The sequence below is a fragment of the Medicago sativa genome, chromosome 1 (genome assembly GCF_051527215.1).
Source record: "Medicago sativa cultivar Bolivia chromosome 1, Bolivia_mono, whole genome shotgun sequence".
Classification (NCBI taxonomy): domain Eukaryota; kingdom Viridiplantae; phylum Streptophyta; class Magnoliopsida; order Fabales; family Fabaceae; genus Medicago; species Medicago sativa.
In genome coordinates this window covers 19,110,827-19,129,547 of record NC_140749.1, presented here as the reverse complement: position 1 = coordinate 19,129,547, position 18,721 = coordinate 19,110,827, and the positions used below count along the sequence as shown (strand labels likewise).

Genomic DNA, 18,721 nt, shown 5'->3' with positions numbered 1-18,721 from the left:
AAATATTATTGTTCATTTCTTGTTCCTTATAATAATTTTAATTATGTCTTTTCAATGGTATTTTTTTCATTACATGTCCATTTCTTATGGTTGATTTGGGAGTAGAGCTAGCAAATGTTCAAGTTCATCGAAGATATGGAAATAGCCTACTATCCCTTAAGTATTTTCCAACAATTAATGGAGTGTGACCATAAAAACAGTTCAGTACTAATGTTTCCGTTCAAAAATTATCCATATTTAAATGAAAAAATGTTGAGTTTGTGTGTGTATTGTTTATAGGGGAGTACACCAAATCCGTTTTTTTTTTGGTACAAAAAAAAAAAAAATTCCGTTATTTAGGACGGGGTATAGAGCTATATCTCATATGATGGTCCACGGTCCCCCAAACACGAGCCTAAAACTTAGGCGAAGTGCTTTATAAGCATGACATTAAAATGAATGTTTGAGGATAGTTCACCAATATGTTGAGGGTGTGGACCGATACTTCTTTTGGTGGTCCAATAACAAAACTCATTCATCAGACTTTAGCAACAAACTTACTAGAGGAGAAAAAAAAGTAGAAAAATAGTAAAATAACATATTTGATATGAGTAACTAAATCCTATTTTAATTGATCAATAGAACTAAACAAAATATCAATCTGTCAAAAAAACAAATATCAATATGTCAACATTCTTTGAAAAGCACGAGAACAACAAAGTTTAACTGTTTCTTAAGTACTAGGAAATTGAAAAATCTCTATAGCAAAAGACAGATTAAAAAGGGCTATTTGAAAGAATCAATTAGGATGTAATATATGTCATGAAACAAACTTGAAAGGAAACTCCAGACTGTTGGAAAAAGCGGAAAAAGTTAAATAATGTACATCAAATTTCATCGCGCATCAGCAGATGTAAAAGAATTGGCAAATCCAGGAGACCGAGGAGGGATACTTGACTGCGTATACTCACAACTTGCAGCCATCGAAGAAGAATTCGAAACTTCAAGTGCATTGCTCGTTCCTTCAAGATTCGGCCACTTACTAAGTCCTTGAGGCAAACTTATATCCAAGTCAATCCCATACATGTCATCAGCATCAGGTTCAGCCGGCTTCCAAATCTCGACAAGAGGTGCTAGCACATTCACTACATGTCCCATGTCAGGACGCTGATGAGGCTCCCTCGCGCAACATTGGCTGGCCAATCCTGAAAAAGTCCTGAAACTCTCCAAGCCTTCCTCGTCTATGTCCATTGATGGATCAATGATCTTTTCGAATGAGTCTTTGTTCAGTAGCATCCTTCGGAACCATGTAACGAGGTGGATGTTCTCGTCTGGTTGGCTGTTCTCAATTACTTTTCTTCCGGTTATCATCTCCATAAGAATCACGCCATAGCTGTATACGTCTACCTTTGTGGTGACTCGACCAGTGACTGCGACATATCATACCAATTAAATGAGTTAGCAGTTGAACAAGAAAGGAGAAGAATTACGAATATGCTAGAATTTATATAACATTTAACAACAAAATATAGAAACACACAGACAGAGAATCACACGAACAATATGAATCATGTTTTCCCGTTTTTACGAAATCTAGCACCAAATATTCTTCCTAATGAACTAAAAACTATAAATCAATCGGCGAAGTATAGGAAATAACACAAGGCCTGTGAATTGGCTAGAGATGATAAGGACCTGGTTGATTATGAATGAAGAAAGTGATTTAACGTTGTATAAAAACTGAATGCTATATAGAGATTTTTACGCAATGCATAAATTTGGTTGTGTTTCTTTACAATCATAAAAATCATAAATTTGGTTGTGTTTCTATTTTCAGCAGCTACACAACTTTTCACTATAATCAAATTTCAGTCTTTTTAAAGATTCTATTTATTTTCAAAAGTTTAAACAAATACTTTGAAAATCCTTAAGATTCATTTTCTCACATAGTAAGATAAAACAAACCTGATTTTAGATCAATTTTTAATCCCCTAGTAAATTTAATAAAACAATTTGTCATCTGAGAATGTTGCAAAAAATTGTTTCTGCAGTTCATCTGACACTAAAGTAGGAACCTACACAATTAACATTCGCAACAAAAAACAGTAATACAACAAAAAATATTCTAAATTATAATTAACATGTGATCACGTACCTGCATACTCTGGTGCCAAATAACCAAAAGTTCCTGCAAGTCTCGTCGCGAATGAAGTTTGTCCTTCTGGAGCAAGCCGAACTAATCCAAAGTCGGCTACTTTAGCATGCATATCATCTCCAAGCAAGATATTTGATGGTTTCAGATCCCTGTGGATGAAAATTTGCTGTGCCAAACCATGAAGATATTCAACACCTCTAGCAACATCCAAGGCAATGGAAAGCCTACATTTCCATCCGAGCGGTTTTGACCCATTGTCTTTCCAGTCAAAGAGATGTTGACTAAGAGTTCCCTGAGGCATGTATTCAAAGACAAGAAGTTTCTCGTTGTCGTCCAAGCAATAGCCATGGAGTGCAACCAAATGCCTGTGTCGAACCTTAGTGAGAACCGCGATTTCGGACTTGATCTCATTCAACCCCTCATCACCAACCATTTCAGATTTCATCCTTTTCACTGCAACCTTTGTTCCATCGTCCAATTCTCCTTTGTATACAGTAGCGAAACCGCCTTTCCCCAATATGTTTTTTTCGCTAAAATTGTCTGTAACTTCTCTTAACACTTGAATTGAAATCACCATATTACCAGCTTCCACATTTCGAACACTACTCGATGGACTAAATCCACTAGTTCCTCCTGCAACGCTGACACTGGAACTTCCGGCTGCTGCAACACTTATTTTCACGCCATTTCCATCACCTGAATGACGAGGATGTACCACAATTGCATTCGGAGTTTGAACTTTGCCATCACGCTTATTATGTCTTCTACGGCACGTAACAAATACCAAAACCCCTAAACCGATTAAGCAAACAATCCCCAGCACAATCCCAACAATTGCTCCAACACTAATTTTCTTCTTATATTCACCTCCAGAACTAGAGCCGGGGGAGCCAGGAGGTTTGTCCTTTCCAATATCAGGATTTCCACCGGTTTTAACAACCACATCTCCGCGAAACGATGGTACCTGACCATACAATGCATTATTCGAAACATCTAGCTCTTTCAAAGCCGGCATACTAGCAAGCTCCGTAGGTATAGTGCCGGTGAGATGATTGTTAGCAAGAAGCAACTTTGTCACAGAACTTAGACTTGCAAAACTAGAAGATATACTACCGGAAAAACCCATTTTCTCGAAGTTGATAACTGAAATGTTACCACTAGAACAAACAATCCCTAACCAATTATTACCACAAGGGTCATTATCTTTCCAACTTTGAGCAAGTTTAAGAGGATAACCAAAAGGTTCAACAACAGAAAGCAAAGCATTAACAAGTGGACTACATGGTTGACCAACATCCTTAATGCAAAAGCTATTAATCCCTTTATCCATATCATTATCAACCTTAACATCATCTTTAAACTTAGGAGGTGACCCTTGAAGACGATTGTTCGTCAAAGCCACAGCTTTCAAACTTTGAAGCGAAATTAAAGACTGTGGAACAACACCAGTTAACTGATTATCCCTAAAACTAACTTCAGACAATTGATCATGATTTGAAAAATCTGGTATTGGACCAGTAAAAGCATTACTTTGAACCCAAATTACTTTCAACGACGTCATATTTTGCAAAACTGAAAGTGTACCGTTGAGTTTATTATTACCATTTTGATTATTCACCCAAAGGTTCTCTATGGAACTACCAGATAAACTATTAGGCAAATTACCTTCTAGAGAATTATAAGACACCTTCAAATCTGTCAAACTTTGAAAAGTGTCATTTCCAAAGAATTCAGGGATTAAACCAACTAAACCAGCACTATTAGCAGAAAAAAGCTTAAGGGCTAAACAATTCTTAAGACTAGAAGGAATTTGCCACTGAGAAAAAGGGTTAGAATCAATTACGACCTCTATCAAATTACTCATGTTGGTGAAGAAATCATTTGGCATGGAAGTGAAACTGTTGTTGCTGATATACAACTTCTGAAGTGAATTTGGCATGTGAGGAAAATCACCAGAAAAACCATTTTGACTGCATTCAAAACGAGTTAAAGCCGAGAGTTGCATTAATTCTTTTGGTAAAGAACCTTGAAGATTGAGTTGTCCTAGATTAATTTCAGTGACCGTCGTTCCGCTACACGAAACTCCCTTCCATTTGCAACAATCTTTGTCTGACCAATCAAGATCATTGCTTGATGATTTTATAGAACTTTTGAGCTTTTGCATGACAACATCATCTTGAGACCATGCAGCAACAAACATCATAAAAAACAGTAAAACAAGGTGAAGAACATAGGAAACTCCGAAACTCATTTTGTGTTTTGTGCAAGTTTTTTCTCTCAAGTTTTTTTTTTTTTTGTTGATGAAAATGAGTTTTGAGGGAAGGGTTTAATAAGAAGAAAAAGAGAAGAAAAAAACAAAGGAAGGTAGCGTAAGAGAACAGAGAATAATGTTGCAAGAATGAGAACAAAAAACACTTAATCAAGCTGGCACTGATAAGGATTGTAATGGAAAAGGGAATGTTTTTAAGGGAGAATCAATTGAAAGAGAAAGAAAGAAAAAACGCTTTTATGGTATGAATGAATTGGAATAAATACATGGCGGGGAAAGAGGAAGAAAAAGACACTAAAGAGATATATTTGTAAAAATATTTAAAAAAGTTATAACGATTAATGGTTACATTGGTTTTTATTTTATTTTTTTATAATAAAGAGCGGATGGAGTATCATGCATACTAAACCACACTCTATCTTGTTTTATGCGTGTGACATGTTGCGCGTCACGCGTCTTGATGGAAAATTGCAATGCTGGATTTTAAACAGTACGCGCATCGGTTGTAAGAGTGTACGCGGCACGCGTTAAATCTCAAATTACAACATATTGCATTGTAAATTACAAATTTTAGCACACATAACTCCAAATCTCATATTATAAACCAGATGGTTTACTTAAAATGATACTAAATCAATTTCAAATACAAATTAAAATGGTTGTTCACTCAAATGACTTGATAAAAAAGGTAAGTTTCAACTACAAACATCTTCATACTTATTTGAAAAAGGAAAGAAAAAAAAATCTTCATTGACTTGCATCACCAACTCACCATCCTGAAATGAACTATACACATAATTAGAAGAAAAATGCAAAACATAATATATTTCCAATTTATTATATCAAATTAATGTTTACCTTAGATTGCTTTCATCATTCATCCTTCCAAGTCACCATAATTAACCTCGCCAATAGTAAGACGTATTATATTTTTTTTTTAGAGAAGTAAGACGTATTATATAGAAATTTTAAAAATCAAATCATACAACAAAATCATACAGTGATATGAGAAATGGTATTAGATTAGTTTGCTAGTCAAAAAGAACCAAAAACCGAACTGAACTGCGAACTAAATTAAAATTAACTGAACAATTTAAGTAGTTTGTGAACCAAACCGGTAATTTAATAACGATTATTGAACCATAACCGATTTGTTTTGAACCGAATCGAACCGTTTTGAACCAAACCAAACCATTACCAAAACACAAACTTTATATTTTAATAATGAAGTTTTATTTTCCCTTTCATCATGCATTATCATTAGAATTTGTTGATATTCCTAAAATACAAATAGTAAAACCAAAAATTTTGTTGATGTTTTTAACTAAACAATTTGAGTCCATGGTCGAACCATCGGGTAATTGGTGAACCGCATGACAAAATTGGATTAAATCGGATGACTCGGTTAGATAACCCGGTGTTTAGATTAAATTTGTATAGGTGTTTAATCAGATTAAACCGGATTGAACCGGTGACTCGATTACTCCAAAAACTAAAATAATAACATATATAAAAAAAAAATATATCCAACAAACATAATTTCATAGACTAATTATTCATGTGATAAAAAAAGAGAAGAGTAATTATTCATGAGCTTTAAATAAAATGTTTGAGCTTTATAATTATTTTTTTTTAGGGAAGCTTTATAATTATATATGTCTATGTTTTTGTCCGTTAATATTGTGAGTTATTTTTATAAAAAAAAAAAGGATAGTATTTGCTTTCTAAAGTATTAAACGTTAATTTTGTGAGGCATTTTTATCAACTAAAAAATAATAATTTATGGGTATTTGCTTTGTACAGTATTCAATATTTCGACAGTTATGATCTTATCCAAAAATTTGTTTAATATATTCTTATTAAAAGAAAATCAAAAACAATATGAACAAGCGCTTCAGTGGTTAGGAATTTGTTTCTTAATGGGAGGTCATGAGTTTAACTCCCATCTGTGCCATTTTTTGGTAACATAAATTAAAATATATTTAAAGTTGAAAGAAAAAAAAGAAAAAAAAGGTATGTTCGAATCGGTCTACCCACCGGTTTTCGTTTTGACCGGCCGGTTGGAGTCGAGTTTCAAAACTGTACTTGAAAGTCCATGCATTCATAATCAATTTGTTACGTTGGTAGATTCATACGATATTACGTTGGTAGATTCATACGATAAAAATTATATCCGGAATCCAATTGGTACCACATACATGTAGTCATACTTGACTCTGTGATTTGGTGAAACTTGGTGAATGTTGTGACTATGTGAAAATGTGGTTTTGTATATGTTGCTTGATTATGCTTGTACACTTGAATAATAATGTTGATGTGTTGATTCGATGTTATATGATTTGATTAAGAGTTATTTATTGAACATTGAAAAATGAATATGTTGTTATGCATTTATTAGATTATATGTTTATTATGTGGAATATAATCTAACCCCTAGTGGTGTTTGGTTGACTACCTGTCTATTTGTATGAATGGGGCGTGCATGATTGATTCTCTTATTGCTTGTGAGTTGCTTGAGGACTAGCTATGGAGCTACCTCTTTTCTTTTTGCTCGGGGTCTAGTTTAGGGCTCTGATTACGTGTCAGACTTATTTACTTATTTATGTTTTGCTGAGACTTGTTGCTCACTTATGCATGAGATTTGAGATTTCTTTGGTGATGTATTATGAGACATGGTTGTTGAGATTTTATATGTTGTCGAGTTATTTTGCATGATGATTTTCCGCTGCGAGCTTTTGAAGCATAGTTATGCATGTTTTGAGATAATTGAAGATGTAACATCTAAACTCTTTTGAATAATTGGATTATTGATATGATTTATTGCGTTAAAGGGTTTAGGGTGTTATAGAAACGATAAACACACTACCAAAAAAAAACGATATACATACTACCTTATTACTTGTACAGTTTGGTATGTTGGAATTTATGGATAACTTTAATTACGTTGATATATAAAATATAATATCAATTACTATTAATTGTTAATGCACTTGGTTAAATAAATATAATGAATATTTGTATTGGGCTTAATTGAGAATGACCCGTGATGGGTTGGGCCAATCTTACTGTTAGCCTGTTGAGAGGTCTCTACCGTCATCTGGTGGATATATAACCTGACTATCCCATTAGGTCAGTTATCATTGAGCCGTTATTCCATCAGCAAGAGGGCAGTTACAACTTCTCTCTCAACCGTTTAAGAAGAATCAATGGATCCAACAATGACAGGTACATGTTTACATGCTTTACTGATAAATTTGCATTCATTCAATATGTTATGTTTTGTGTCTATAATTGCTTAAAAGATCATAATTTACTTCAATTGGTGATAGAGCCAATTAGACACATTGTATGGTTATTGTTTTCAATGAAACGATTGCATGAATATTACTGATTTTTATTGTACGATTCTGTTTATATATGTTGTATGCATGTGATTTCAATTTTCTATTATGCATGTGCGTACGGTTTTTTTTACAGTACGGTTCCTTTTTTGATAATTATTTGGATACATGATCAAGAAAACATGTTTTCAATAAATATTATTTTATACGATGGATAAGCTTTCCCTGCTTGTGATATCTGTTTTTTCATGAAAATTGATTATGTTCATCGATGCAAAAAAAATAATAAATTGATTTTCAAATTTAATGAAAACCTAATTTTTTATCTGTGATTTGGTTCAACGTTTTTCATGAAATTGATTTTGGGAAATTGTTTGTTATTGTTTCGCGATCAAAACCCTATAAAAACCGTTGATTTTCGATGACTGAAACTATAGATTTATTCGGATACGATCACGGGTCGTTTTGACCCGTTTATGTGACATCCGGGTGAGAAAGATGATTTAAAAAAAAACTGTAAGCACATGTCTATTTGTTTTGGACCACTCACATCTTGTCCGCGTGTGTGACGCAAGTGTGTGACGCACGCACTAACTCTATTTGTAGGTCCCTCAATTTTCTTTTTCTTCTTGAGCTTCTGGGTCATTTATTTGGACCGGCCCATTATTTGTTTTATTGATTAAGCTGATTTGAGCCATTAAATTGCATAATTGATAATTATTTGGTAGAAATTAATTTATTCATAGTAATAGTAATTACATCCTATCGATGTAATATTGTTAATATGAATTTTGTATAAGTTGTTTGTTTGTGTAGTTGTATTCTCACCCATCATGAGACCAACTATGTGAATTTTGTTTTTGATTGTAGAATCAATTTATTAATGAAGTTAATTATTTACATTAGTAGTAATTACATCCTATCGGTGTATTATTATTGATGCAAATTCGGTAAAAATTAATTGTTTATATTTGTAGTAATCACATCCTATCGGTGTATTATTATTGATGTAAATTTTGTTTATTAGTAATTATGATCTATATTATATTAATAATAATTACATCCTATCGATGTATTATTATTATTTTAATTATTATGGTACAATATCTTGTTTTCTTTTATGCTTATTTTGTTCGAATATCCTATCGATATTGAAATTTTGTGTTATAAGCTTTGATTATTATTGTACTTTGCGATGTAAGATCATGATGATGTAGAGTTTTTTCATTAGGATAATTTTGGCTGCATATATGTGGAATCATTTTTTGCATAATTTTTTTAATGATTCCTTATTGTTCAATGACAATCTCTTTTCCTAGCTCTGTGAAAACTCTCAATGAAACTAACTACGAGGACTGGAAAGATTCTCTGGATCTCTACTTAGTTATTAATAACTTTGACTTATCCTTAAGAACTGACAAGCATGTTGCCCTTACTTATGCATCTACTGTTATTAATAACTTTGACTTATCCTTAAGAACTGACAAGCATGTTGCCCTTACTTATGCATCTACTGATTCCCAAAAAGCCCTTTATGAAAAGTGGGAAACCTCTAATAGGGTGTGTCTTATGGTCATAACTTATACCATGGAGAAGTCCATTAGGCAAAGCATTCTAGAAAGTGACAATGCTAAAGATTATCTGAAGTCCATTGGTGAAAAGTTCACCCGCTTTGACAAAGCCAAGAAATGTGAGTATTTATCACTGGTTGACAAGACAAAGTATGATGGCACAAGCAGTGTGCGAGAGCATATTATGAAACTGATGAACTACTACAATAAGTTGAAGGATCTCAAGGTCGAGATTGGTGAAAGCACTTTGATCTGGATAGTCCTTGAATCTTTGCCTCCACGGTTTGACGTTATAAGGACCTCTTATAATACCCAGAAAGCTGAATGAACTATAGATAAGATGATTGCTATAGTAGTTCAAGAGGAGGATTCTCTCAAGAAGAGTAAATCTCATAGTGTTAACCTTGCTGCTTCCACCTCAGGCACAACGGATGTCCGGAAAATTACCACAAAGGAAAGTATCATCATGATGACAAGAAAAAGCGGAAAGCAATGCATCAGTTAGAACCTAAGAAGAAACCTTTTAAGTCAACCTTCTTTGGAGGGGAATGCCAGTATTGCAAGAAGTATGGTCATAAGGCTGATGATTGCTTTATTTTGAAAAAGAAAAATGAGAAGCTAGGTACACTCCTAATTCTAGCTTGCTTTGAATCTAATGTTGTATACCTTCCTTCCAATACTTGGTGGTTACATCCAATCAGTTTGTAAAATGTTGACTCATCCCCAGTATATGAAGACCTCCATTTCTTTTTCTTTTCTTGATTGACATTAGATCCTCTACCTTTCTTTTAAGTTTTAGGATTATCATCAACCATCTTTCCTTTATCTTTGTTACTAGACCTGTTCTTGTTAAATTTCCCATTTACAAAATTTCCTTTCTTACTATCATGAAAATTCTTTTTAGACACTTGAGCTTGTGAGGCTTGATCTTCTTTTCTCTCAGCACCTCTGCCAATTACCCTGAGCTCATGAGCCTCTAAAGAACTTTGAAGCTCTTCCACTATCATTTTCACTAATGTCCTTAGTTTCTTATATTGCTACTAATTCTAAGTACCTTTTCAACCCCCATTTGATCAGATACAGTCTCCTCACAAATCTTCATTTGATTAGGATCGGATACAATCTCTTCACAATTCTTCATTTGATTAGTAATGGTAATCAATCTTGTGAAATGTACAACAATATTTTCTTCATCTTACACATGCAAGAGCTTGTACTTGCACCTTAGGATTGAAGCTTCACTTTCTTCACTTCGGTTCAACACATGTAATTCTTCACAAGAACATCCCACGCCACCTTCGAAGTCTCTGCATTTGCCACATTTTCAGAATTACCAGCATCCAAGCATTGTTGAATATAAAGCAATGCTTTGCAGTCTGTCTTCTGTGCATCACGATAAGGAGTTTGTAGCGCCTCTCAATTGGATTTTCGATTTGAAGAACCTCTTACACTCCAAACAACACCTCCATCTCAACATATCATTGGGCCCAGTTCTTTCGATACGCGATGATGAATCTCCCTTGAGTCTTAACCTTGCTCACAGATACCAATTGTTAGTGTCGAAAGAAATTAATCACTTCAAACACTTTTACACACACAAATTGATATTGATAAATTGGAATGAATGCAAAGAATGATTGTATTGAACTTGTAAACAAGGAATTATAAGTATTTATAACTACTTCTACAAGTATTGAAATATTAAAACAATTATTAAAACCTTACTACTTCTACAGATAGAAACTAACTACTAACAAACTCTGTGTCCTTGTTTTAAATCCATAGTTAGAATCACCATTGTAATCGTGTCCTTGTTTTATCAATTAATTCTAGAAAACTCTTTTATCATCAATTTTCTATTTCTACCAATATGAGTTTTAAGAGATTTAGACACCTTAAAGAAGTGGCGAGTAATTTGAATCATACTCGTGTTTAAAAAAATATATCGATTTGGATGGAATAATTCACATTGTGTGTTCAATAAGTTTTCTTGAGATTAATCACGACTAAATTATTGTCGATATTTCTTTAGTAATTGTAATGTGATTATACAAAATTAACATAAAATTTCTATTTCATTTTTTTTTTATTATTATGATATAAGTTTTGACAAAGATATTTTGAAATAATCATATTTTTTCGTTATTACCGAAAAGTTGAATAAAATGAAGAAAGTGGTAAAAGGTAGCAATAGTAGTAAGAAACTAGCTTTGTCAAAAAAAAAGTACTCCTAGTAAGACTGAGAAAGTTAAGGTGTTTTAAATTGGTAGGCATTTTGTCTCAGAAATTTTATTGCGGTTTTATGGAAACTCAACTGTCATAGCCATAAAACCCAATAAAAATGTTGAAGGCATTTTTAAGATGAATATCCTATATTGAGTTCATTAACATGTACCATAAGGGCACATGTTAACATTTTCATACATACATATCAAACTTTATCTTGCATCAGCAGATGTAAAGGAATCAGCAAATCCAGGAGACCTAGGTGGTATACTTGACTGTGTATTCTCACGACTAGCAGCCATCGACGAAGAATACGAAACATCAAGTGTGCTGCTCATTCCTTCATGATTCTGCCACTTCATGAGTGCTTGAGGCAAACTCATATCTAAGTCAATCCCATATATGTCATCAACATCAGGTTCAGCCGGCTTCCAAATCTCGACAAGGGGTGCTAGCACATTCACTACGTGTCCCATGTCAGGACGCTGATGAGGCTCCCTTGCACAGCAGTGGCTGGCCAATCCTGCAATAGTCCTGAAACTCTCCAAGCCTTCCTCGTCGATGTCCATTGCTGGATCAATGACCTTTTCAAATGAGTCTTTGTTCAGTAGCATCCTGCGGAACCATGTAACAAGGTGGATGTTCTCATCTTGTCGGCTGTTATCAATTGCCTTCTTTCCAGTTATCATCTCCATAAGAATCACGCCATAGCTGTATACGTCTACCTTTGTGGTGACTCGGCCGGTGACTGTGACATATCATACCATTTTAATGAGTTAGGGAATTGAACAAGAAAGTGATAAGGGACTGTTTGTTTAGTAATAAAAAAAGGAAATGCTAAACAATGACCCAATAAAAAAAGTGATTTAACATTGTATAAAAATTGAATGCCATATACAATTTTTATGCAATGCATAAATTTGTTTGTGTTTCTTTACAATCATGAAAATCACTTTTGTAGTATTTTTTTTTTCTCATCTATCACACTCATTCAGATTGTTTTTCAGGAGCTACTCAACATAGCTTTTCATTATAATCAAATGTCAGTCTTTTTCATGCTTCCATTACTTTTCAAAAGTTTAAATAAACACTTTGAAAATTCTTATGAGTGATTTTCTCACAAAGTAATCAAAAACAAAATTGAATTTATGAGGATTACTGAAACAAACCTACCTGATTTCAAGTCAATTTTTCTTAGACGAGAAAAACAATTTTACATCATTGTTATAAATCATTTCTATATGGTATATGTGACTGATATATTGACGGGTGATATGACTTATTTGTGAGGCCTTTATTAGAGCCTTCAGGGTGTTCTTCTCCAATAATACCACTACTACATCTGATACAGATTTTCATGAGGCTACTTTGAAAAACATGGTTTATGGTTTTGGTTACTTTCTTGATTGTCACAGGCTCAAACAAGCCCTTAGCCTTAAATAAAATGAAAAATTAAACGTTGTAATAAATTTGAGTGTGAACTTAGTACTGTTCCGCTGTAACAGAAATTTTATAACACTGTATACCCTGTTATGTGCGGACATGCTATCGGTCAAATATGCAATGTATAGTTACCATCATAACTTGTTACATAAGAAGTAGCTGTTACAATCACAAAAAGGATAATTCAGTTTTTCTTCCTCATCTGAATCTTAGATCCACTAGGTATAGACAAATTTTAATCCGCCTTTATCACTACAAGCTAAAACCATAATTACCAACATTAATTTCTATATGGTATATGTGACTATTATTATAGCTGTTACAAGACAAAATTTGATTAGTATTTGAGATCGTTGGAAAGAAATTGTTTTTGCAAAACTAAATTCGCTATTAGTAGTTCAGCTAACACTAACGTTATAACCTAGATAATTAACATGTGCAACAAAAAACAGTCATATCCAACAAAAATATTCTAAATTATAATTAAAATGTGTTACCTGCATATTCTGGTGCCATATATCCAAAAGTTCCTGCAAGTTTCGTCTGGAATGAAGCTTGTCCTTCTGGAGCAAGTCGAACTAATCCAAAGTCGGCTACTTTAGCACGCATATCATCTCCAAGCAAGATATTCGATGGTTTCAGATCCCTGTGGATGAAAATTTGTTGTGCCAAACCATGAAGATATTCTACACCTCTAGCAACATCTAAGGCAATGGAAAGCCTTCGCTTCCATCCGAGTGGTTTCAAGCCGTCGTCTTTCCAGTCAAAGAGATGTTGACTAAGAGTTCCCTGAGGCATGTATTCAAAGACAAGAAGTTTCTCATTTTCGTCCAAACAATAGCCAAGGAGTGCAACTAAATGCCTGTGTCGAACCTTAGTGAGAACCGCGATTTCGGACTTGATCTCATTCAGCCCTTGGTCACCAACCATTTCAGATTTCATCCTTTTAACTGCAATCTTTGTTCCATCATCCAACTCTCCTTTGTATACAGTGGCAAACCCGCCTTTTCCCAATATGTTCTTTTCACTAAAATTGTCCGTAACTTCTCTCAACACTTGAATTGAAATCACCATACTACCAGCTTCCACATTTTTAACACTCCTCGATGGACTTAATCCACTAGTTCCTCCTGTAACTCCGGAACCAGAACTTTCAGCTGCCGCAACACTTATTTTCACACCATTTCCTTCTCCGGAATGATGAGGATGTATCACTATCGCATTCGGAGTTTGAATTTTTCCATCACGCTTACTATGTCTTCTACAATACATAAAAAATACCAAAACCCCTACACCAACAATTATTAAGCCAACAATCCCCATCACAATCCCAACAATCGCTCCAACACTAACTTTCTTCTTATCTTTACCTCCAGAACTAGAGCCAGGGCTGTTGGGCGAGTTGGGCGAGTCATGTGGTTTATCTTTTCCAATATCAGGATTTCCACCGGTTTTAACAACAACATCTCCGCGAAACGATGGTATCTGACCATACAATGCATTACTCGAAACATCTAGCTCTTTCAAAGCCGGCATACTAGCAAGCTCCTTAGGTATAGTGCCAGTGAGATGATTATTACTAAGAAGCAACCTCGTCACAGAACTAAGACTAGCAAAACTAGGAGATATACTACCAGAAAAACCCATGTTTTGAAAGTTGATAACTGAAACGTTACCAGAAGAACAAATAATCCCTTTCCAACTATCACCACCACAAGGGTCATTACCTTTCCAGCTTTTAGCAAGTTCAAGAGGATAACCAAAAGGCTCAACAACCGAAAGCAAAGCATTAACAACCGGACTACATGGTTGACCAACAACCTTAGTACAAAAGCTATTAATCCCTCTATCAACATCATTATCAACACGAACACTATTTTGAAACTTCGGAACTGACCCTTGAAGATAATTGTTTGTCAAATTAACAACCGTTAAACTTGGAAGCGAAGTTAAAGACGGTGGAACAACACCGGTTAACTGATTATCTCTCAAACTAACATCAAACAACTGATCATGATTCGATAAATCCGGTATCGGACCAGTAAAAGAATTACCATGAACCCAAATTTGTTTCAATGATGTCATATTTTGCAAAACAGAAAGTGTGCCATTGAGTTTATTATTACTCTTTTGACCATTTACCCAAAGGTTCTGTATAGAACTACCAGATAAACTATTAGGCAAATTCCCTTCAAGAGAATTGAAAGACACCTTCAAATCAGTCAAACCTTGAAAAGTATCTTTTCCAAAGAATTCAGGGATTACACCAAAAAAACTAGCATTTATAGCAGAAAAATTCTGAAGGGCTAAACAATTCTTAAGACTAGAAGGAATTTGCCATTGAGGAAAAGGGTTATAACCAATACTCACCTCTATCAAATTACTCATGTTGGTGAAGAAATCACTTGGCATGGAAGTGAAATTGTTGTTGTTAATATACAAAAACTGAAGTGAACTTGGCATGTAAGGAAAATCACCAGATAAAGCGTTTCCATTGCATTCAAAACGAGTTAACTGAGTGAGTTGCACCAATTCTTTTGGTAAAGAACCTTGAATATTGAGACCTGCAATTTGAATTGCAGTGACTGTATTTCCATTAAACTGAATACGATTCCATTTGCGAAAATCTGAGTCAGACCAATCAAGATCATTGTTTGATGATTTTATAGAACTTTTCAGCTTTTGCATAACAACATCATCTTGAGACCATGCAGAAATAAACATCATAGTAAACAACACAACATCAATCAAATCAAATTACTCATGTTGATGAAGAAATCACTCGGCATCGAAGCGAAATTGTTGGTATCAATATTCAAATACTGAAGTGAAATTGGCATGTAAGGAAAATCACCAGATAAACTGTTTCCATTGCATTCAAACCGAGTTAACTCAGTGAGTTGCATGATTTCTTTTGGTATAGAACCTTGAATGTTTTTATCTGAAATTTGAATTCCAGTGACACGATTTCCATTACAAGAAACTTTCTCCCATTTGCAATAATCTGAGTTTGACCAATCAAGATTACTGCTTGATGATTTGATTGAAGTTTTCAGCTTTTGCATAACAGCATCATCTTGTGACCATGCAGAAACAAAGATCATAGAAAATAACACAACAAGATGAAGAATGATGGAAACTCCAAAACCCATTTTTGGTTTGTTAGGATTATTGTAAAAATCTTTGCTTTTTGTTGATGAGAAAAATGGGTTTTGATTTTGAGTGAAAGGGTTTAATAAGGAAAAAGAGAAGAAAAAAACAGAGGAATAAGAGAAGAGAGAATAATGCTGTAAGAATAAGACGAAGAAGAAGAAAAATCGCTTAATCAGTAATCACTTACGCGGTTGTGACTTGTGATAAGGATTCTACTCAAAAGGGAATAAAGTGAAAGAGAAAGAAAAAAGGCTTTTATGGTATGAAGTTATTGGAATTTGATACACGGCGAAGAAAGAGGGAGAAAGAATATAGAGAGTGAGAAAGAAACTGAAGAGAGTCTACGTACGTGGTACTAGTAGTGTGTAGTGTAAGGTGTTGTTTGGTGTTTGAGAAAGGTGAAAATCACTTTTGGAAATTGATAGTGGAGTCCACCCTAGTGGCTTTATGGTAATTGATGGATTTGGGTTGTGTGCATGCTCACATTTGAACCCTCCGATCATGATCTAATGATAAATACTAGTGTACGAACCCGTGCAACGCACGGCTGGAATATCCTGTTAATTTTTATTTAAGTTCGAAAACGTGAGCATACCAAATATATTCGGTTAAGAATAGATATTATCACTCAGCAACAGCAGCAATAATACAAAAACCACCAAAGCACACATACATAATATTAACCATCAAGGGGAAATCCACAGAGAAGAATACAATCTCTTTTTCTGTATTCTGTTGTGCTAAAGATGCATTGATAAAGAGCACATCCTTTCACAGACTGTTCAAATTCACAATGTAAAAAATACCCCTTTTTGTTTGAAACTGTTCACCTTGTTTCCCTTTTTCACCCATGTTCTTTCAAAACACAAAGAAATATTAAACATAGTGTAGAAAACACAATACAAAACAGACAAACTGTTTTCACAATGTATTGTATAAACCATACGAATCTACATGCTTTCACAGACTAACCAAAAAAAAATCTAGATGCTCATCAAGTTCATTGTCCCCTCGAATAACATTCACACCCACCGATTGGAAAAAACTCAAAGTCAAACTTGGAATTCTGCACAGTAGAAGAAAGCCTTGCATAAGTCTCAACGAACATAAAAATAAAAAAGTTTATGAGATAAGTGTGTAATATCAAAAGGAAAAAGTACATCACCTTCCTATTGAATAGATCAATGATGATTGGATTGCCACAAATCTCCACAACTCTATAACAACAATCCAAAGTTGGATTGGAAGTAGACTCCTTTTCCACCAAAAAAAGCAAATTCTTCCCAAAGAAGGACTGAAATTGATGTGGGCAGACCTTTGAATGATTTCTCTATCGGTTCAATCAAGACAATAAATAAAGACGTTAAGTATTTCTCAACAAACAACCATACATGTAAAATTTTATGGCCTTAAGAATAAAAATTGAAATTGGTGTTAGAAGATAGTTGTAGAACCTCTGTGTTCGGAAGCAAATGAGCAAATCTTTCTTCTCGTGTACCATCGTCGAACAAAACAAAAACTGCCTCATTGTTGCCATCAAAGACAGTTAGTTTGGCCCTATGACTGTTATCACAAAAAAAAATAAGAATTAAGTACTTAGAAATTGGGATGAAAACCATTATATACAAACCGGAATGAATCAATAGAGCAAATATCGACAAGAACATTCATCAACCTTTGAATTAAATGGAATTCATAAGCAGCATTTCCATGATCACCTATCAAACTTGATTCATACTCTGCACACTACTTCCAAAGTATTACTTTTAAAACTAACCAATAGTTAATAAGGATAATTTGGTAAAATAACCATTCTCTTTCTTTTAATCATTGCATTTCTTAATATGTGTGTAAACACCTAAAACGACACTCATTTTGAAACGGAGGGAGTATCAAATATCTTGAACAAATCATCAGTACTTAAGATAAAAGTAAACTAAATCCGACAACAACTAAGTGTGCAACGCACAGCTGGGAACACCCTGCATACAACACTTTAGTTTGATTACAAAGAGCATATTAAATGCGCGAAACAAACAAAAAGCCAGTCCACACGAACGATACTCTGGTTTGAGTTAGAGTTGCAGACAAAACAAAGTAAAAAAAAAGTAAAAATTATTTACACAAGACATTGTCAACCCCAAAAAACATACTCTAAGTGAAAATATATCTATAAAAATAAAGAGATTAGTACGCAGAAATCTAAAGCCTTATACAAACAAAACACAATTTAGAAAGAAAAAAAAGAAGTCCAAACAAAAATAACAATTCGAAAATACAAATAAGAACAACTTCTTAAAAAAAACAGGGACAGTCCAACATGAAAAAGAGAAACAAATTCTAAAATACAAAGCATACTAAGGGCTAATTATTTTTGCATTTTTTTGATATATAAAGCGGTAAAGAAAATAAAAGACACACGGACGCACACTTTTCTCATTTTTTACGATTTACATTGACCTAAAATAATTCTAAGGGCTATGCAATAAAATAAATGACAGAATTTAAATATGCGTATGATAATAGTAAACAATAGAGTGCAATGCAAAATAAAATAAGATAAAAAAAATGCATGAAAGACATA

The 18,721-nt window shown here is 33.9% G+C and overlaps 2 protein-coding genes, 1 long non-coding RNA gene and 1 pseudogene across 5 annotated transcripts; 1 reads left to right on the top strand and 3 right to left on the bottom strand.

Moving 5' to 3' along the window:
* Positions 1–641: 641 nt before the first annotated feature.
* Positions 642–4,424, bottom strand: LOC146953378 (receptor protein kinase TMK1-like). Its single transcript, XM_085709391.1, has 2 exons — positions 2,135–4,424; positions 642–1,409 (listed from the first exon to the last, which is right to left on the bottom strand). The coding sequence occupies exons 1-2, from the start codon at positions 4,383–4,385 to the stop codon at positions 874–876; spliced, it is 2,787 nt and encodes a 928-aa protein (XP_085565517.1). The 5' UTR covers positions 4,386–4,424; the 3' UTR covers positions 642–873.
* A 4,601-nt stretch (positions 4,425–9,025) lies between these two features.
* On the top strand, positions 9,026–10,134 carry LOC146953377 (uncharacterized; annotated as a pseudogene).
* A 1,444-nt stretch (positions 10,135–11,578) lies between these two features.
* LOC146953376 (receptor protein kinase TMK1-like) lies at positions 11,579–16,191 on the bottom strand. Of its 3 annotated transcripts, none has more exons than XM_085709364.1 (3): positions 15,750–16,191; positions 13,482–15,372; positions 11,579–12,289 (listed from the first exon to the last, which is right to left on the bottom strand). In XM_085709364.1, exons 1-3 carry the CDS (start codon positions 16,134–16,136, stop codon positions 11,754–11,756), a joined length of 2,814 nt encoding a protein of 937 aa, XP_085565490.1. In that variant the 5' UTR covers positions 16,137–16,191; the 3' UTR covers positions 11,579–11,753. The 3 variants fall into 3 exon arrangements, with proteins under 3 accessions (XP_085565490.1, XP_085565497.1, XP_085565482.1); XM_085709371.1 differs by having other exon boundaries at positions 13,482–15,439; positions 15,808–16,191; XM_085709356.1 differs by having other exon boundaries at positions 13,482–16,191.
* A 590-nt stretch (positions 16,192–16,781) lies between these two features.
* On the bottom strand, positions 16,782–18,045 carry LOC146953375 (uncharacterized). The gene is made up of 4 exons (XR_015010097.1): positions 17,813–18,045; positions 17,592–17,700; positions 17,303–17,467; positions 16,782–17,203 (listed from the first exon to the last, which is right to left on the bottom strand). It is a non-coding gene; the product is annotated as an uncharacterized LOC146953375 (long non-coding RNA).
* Between the last annotated feature and the right edge of the window lie 676 nt (positions 18,046–18,721).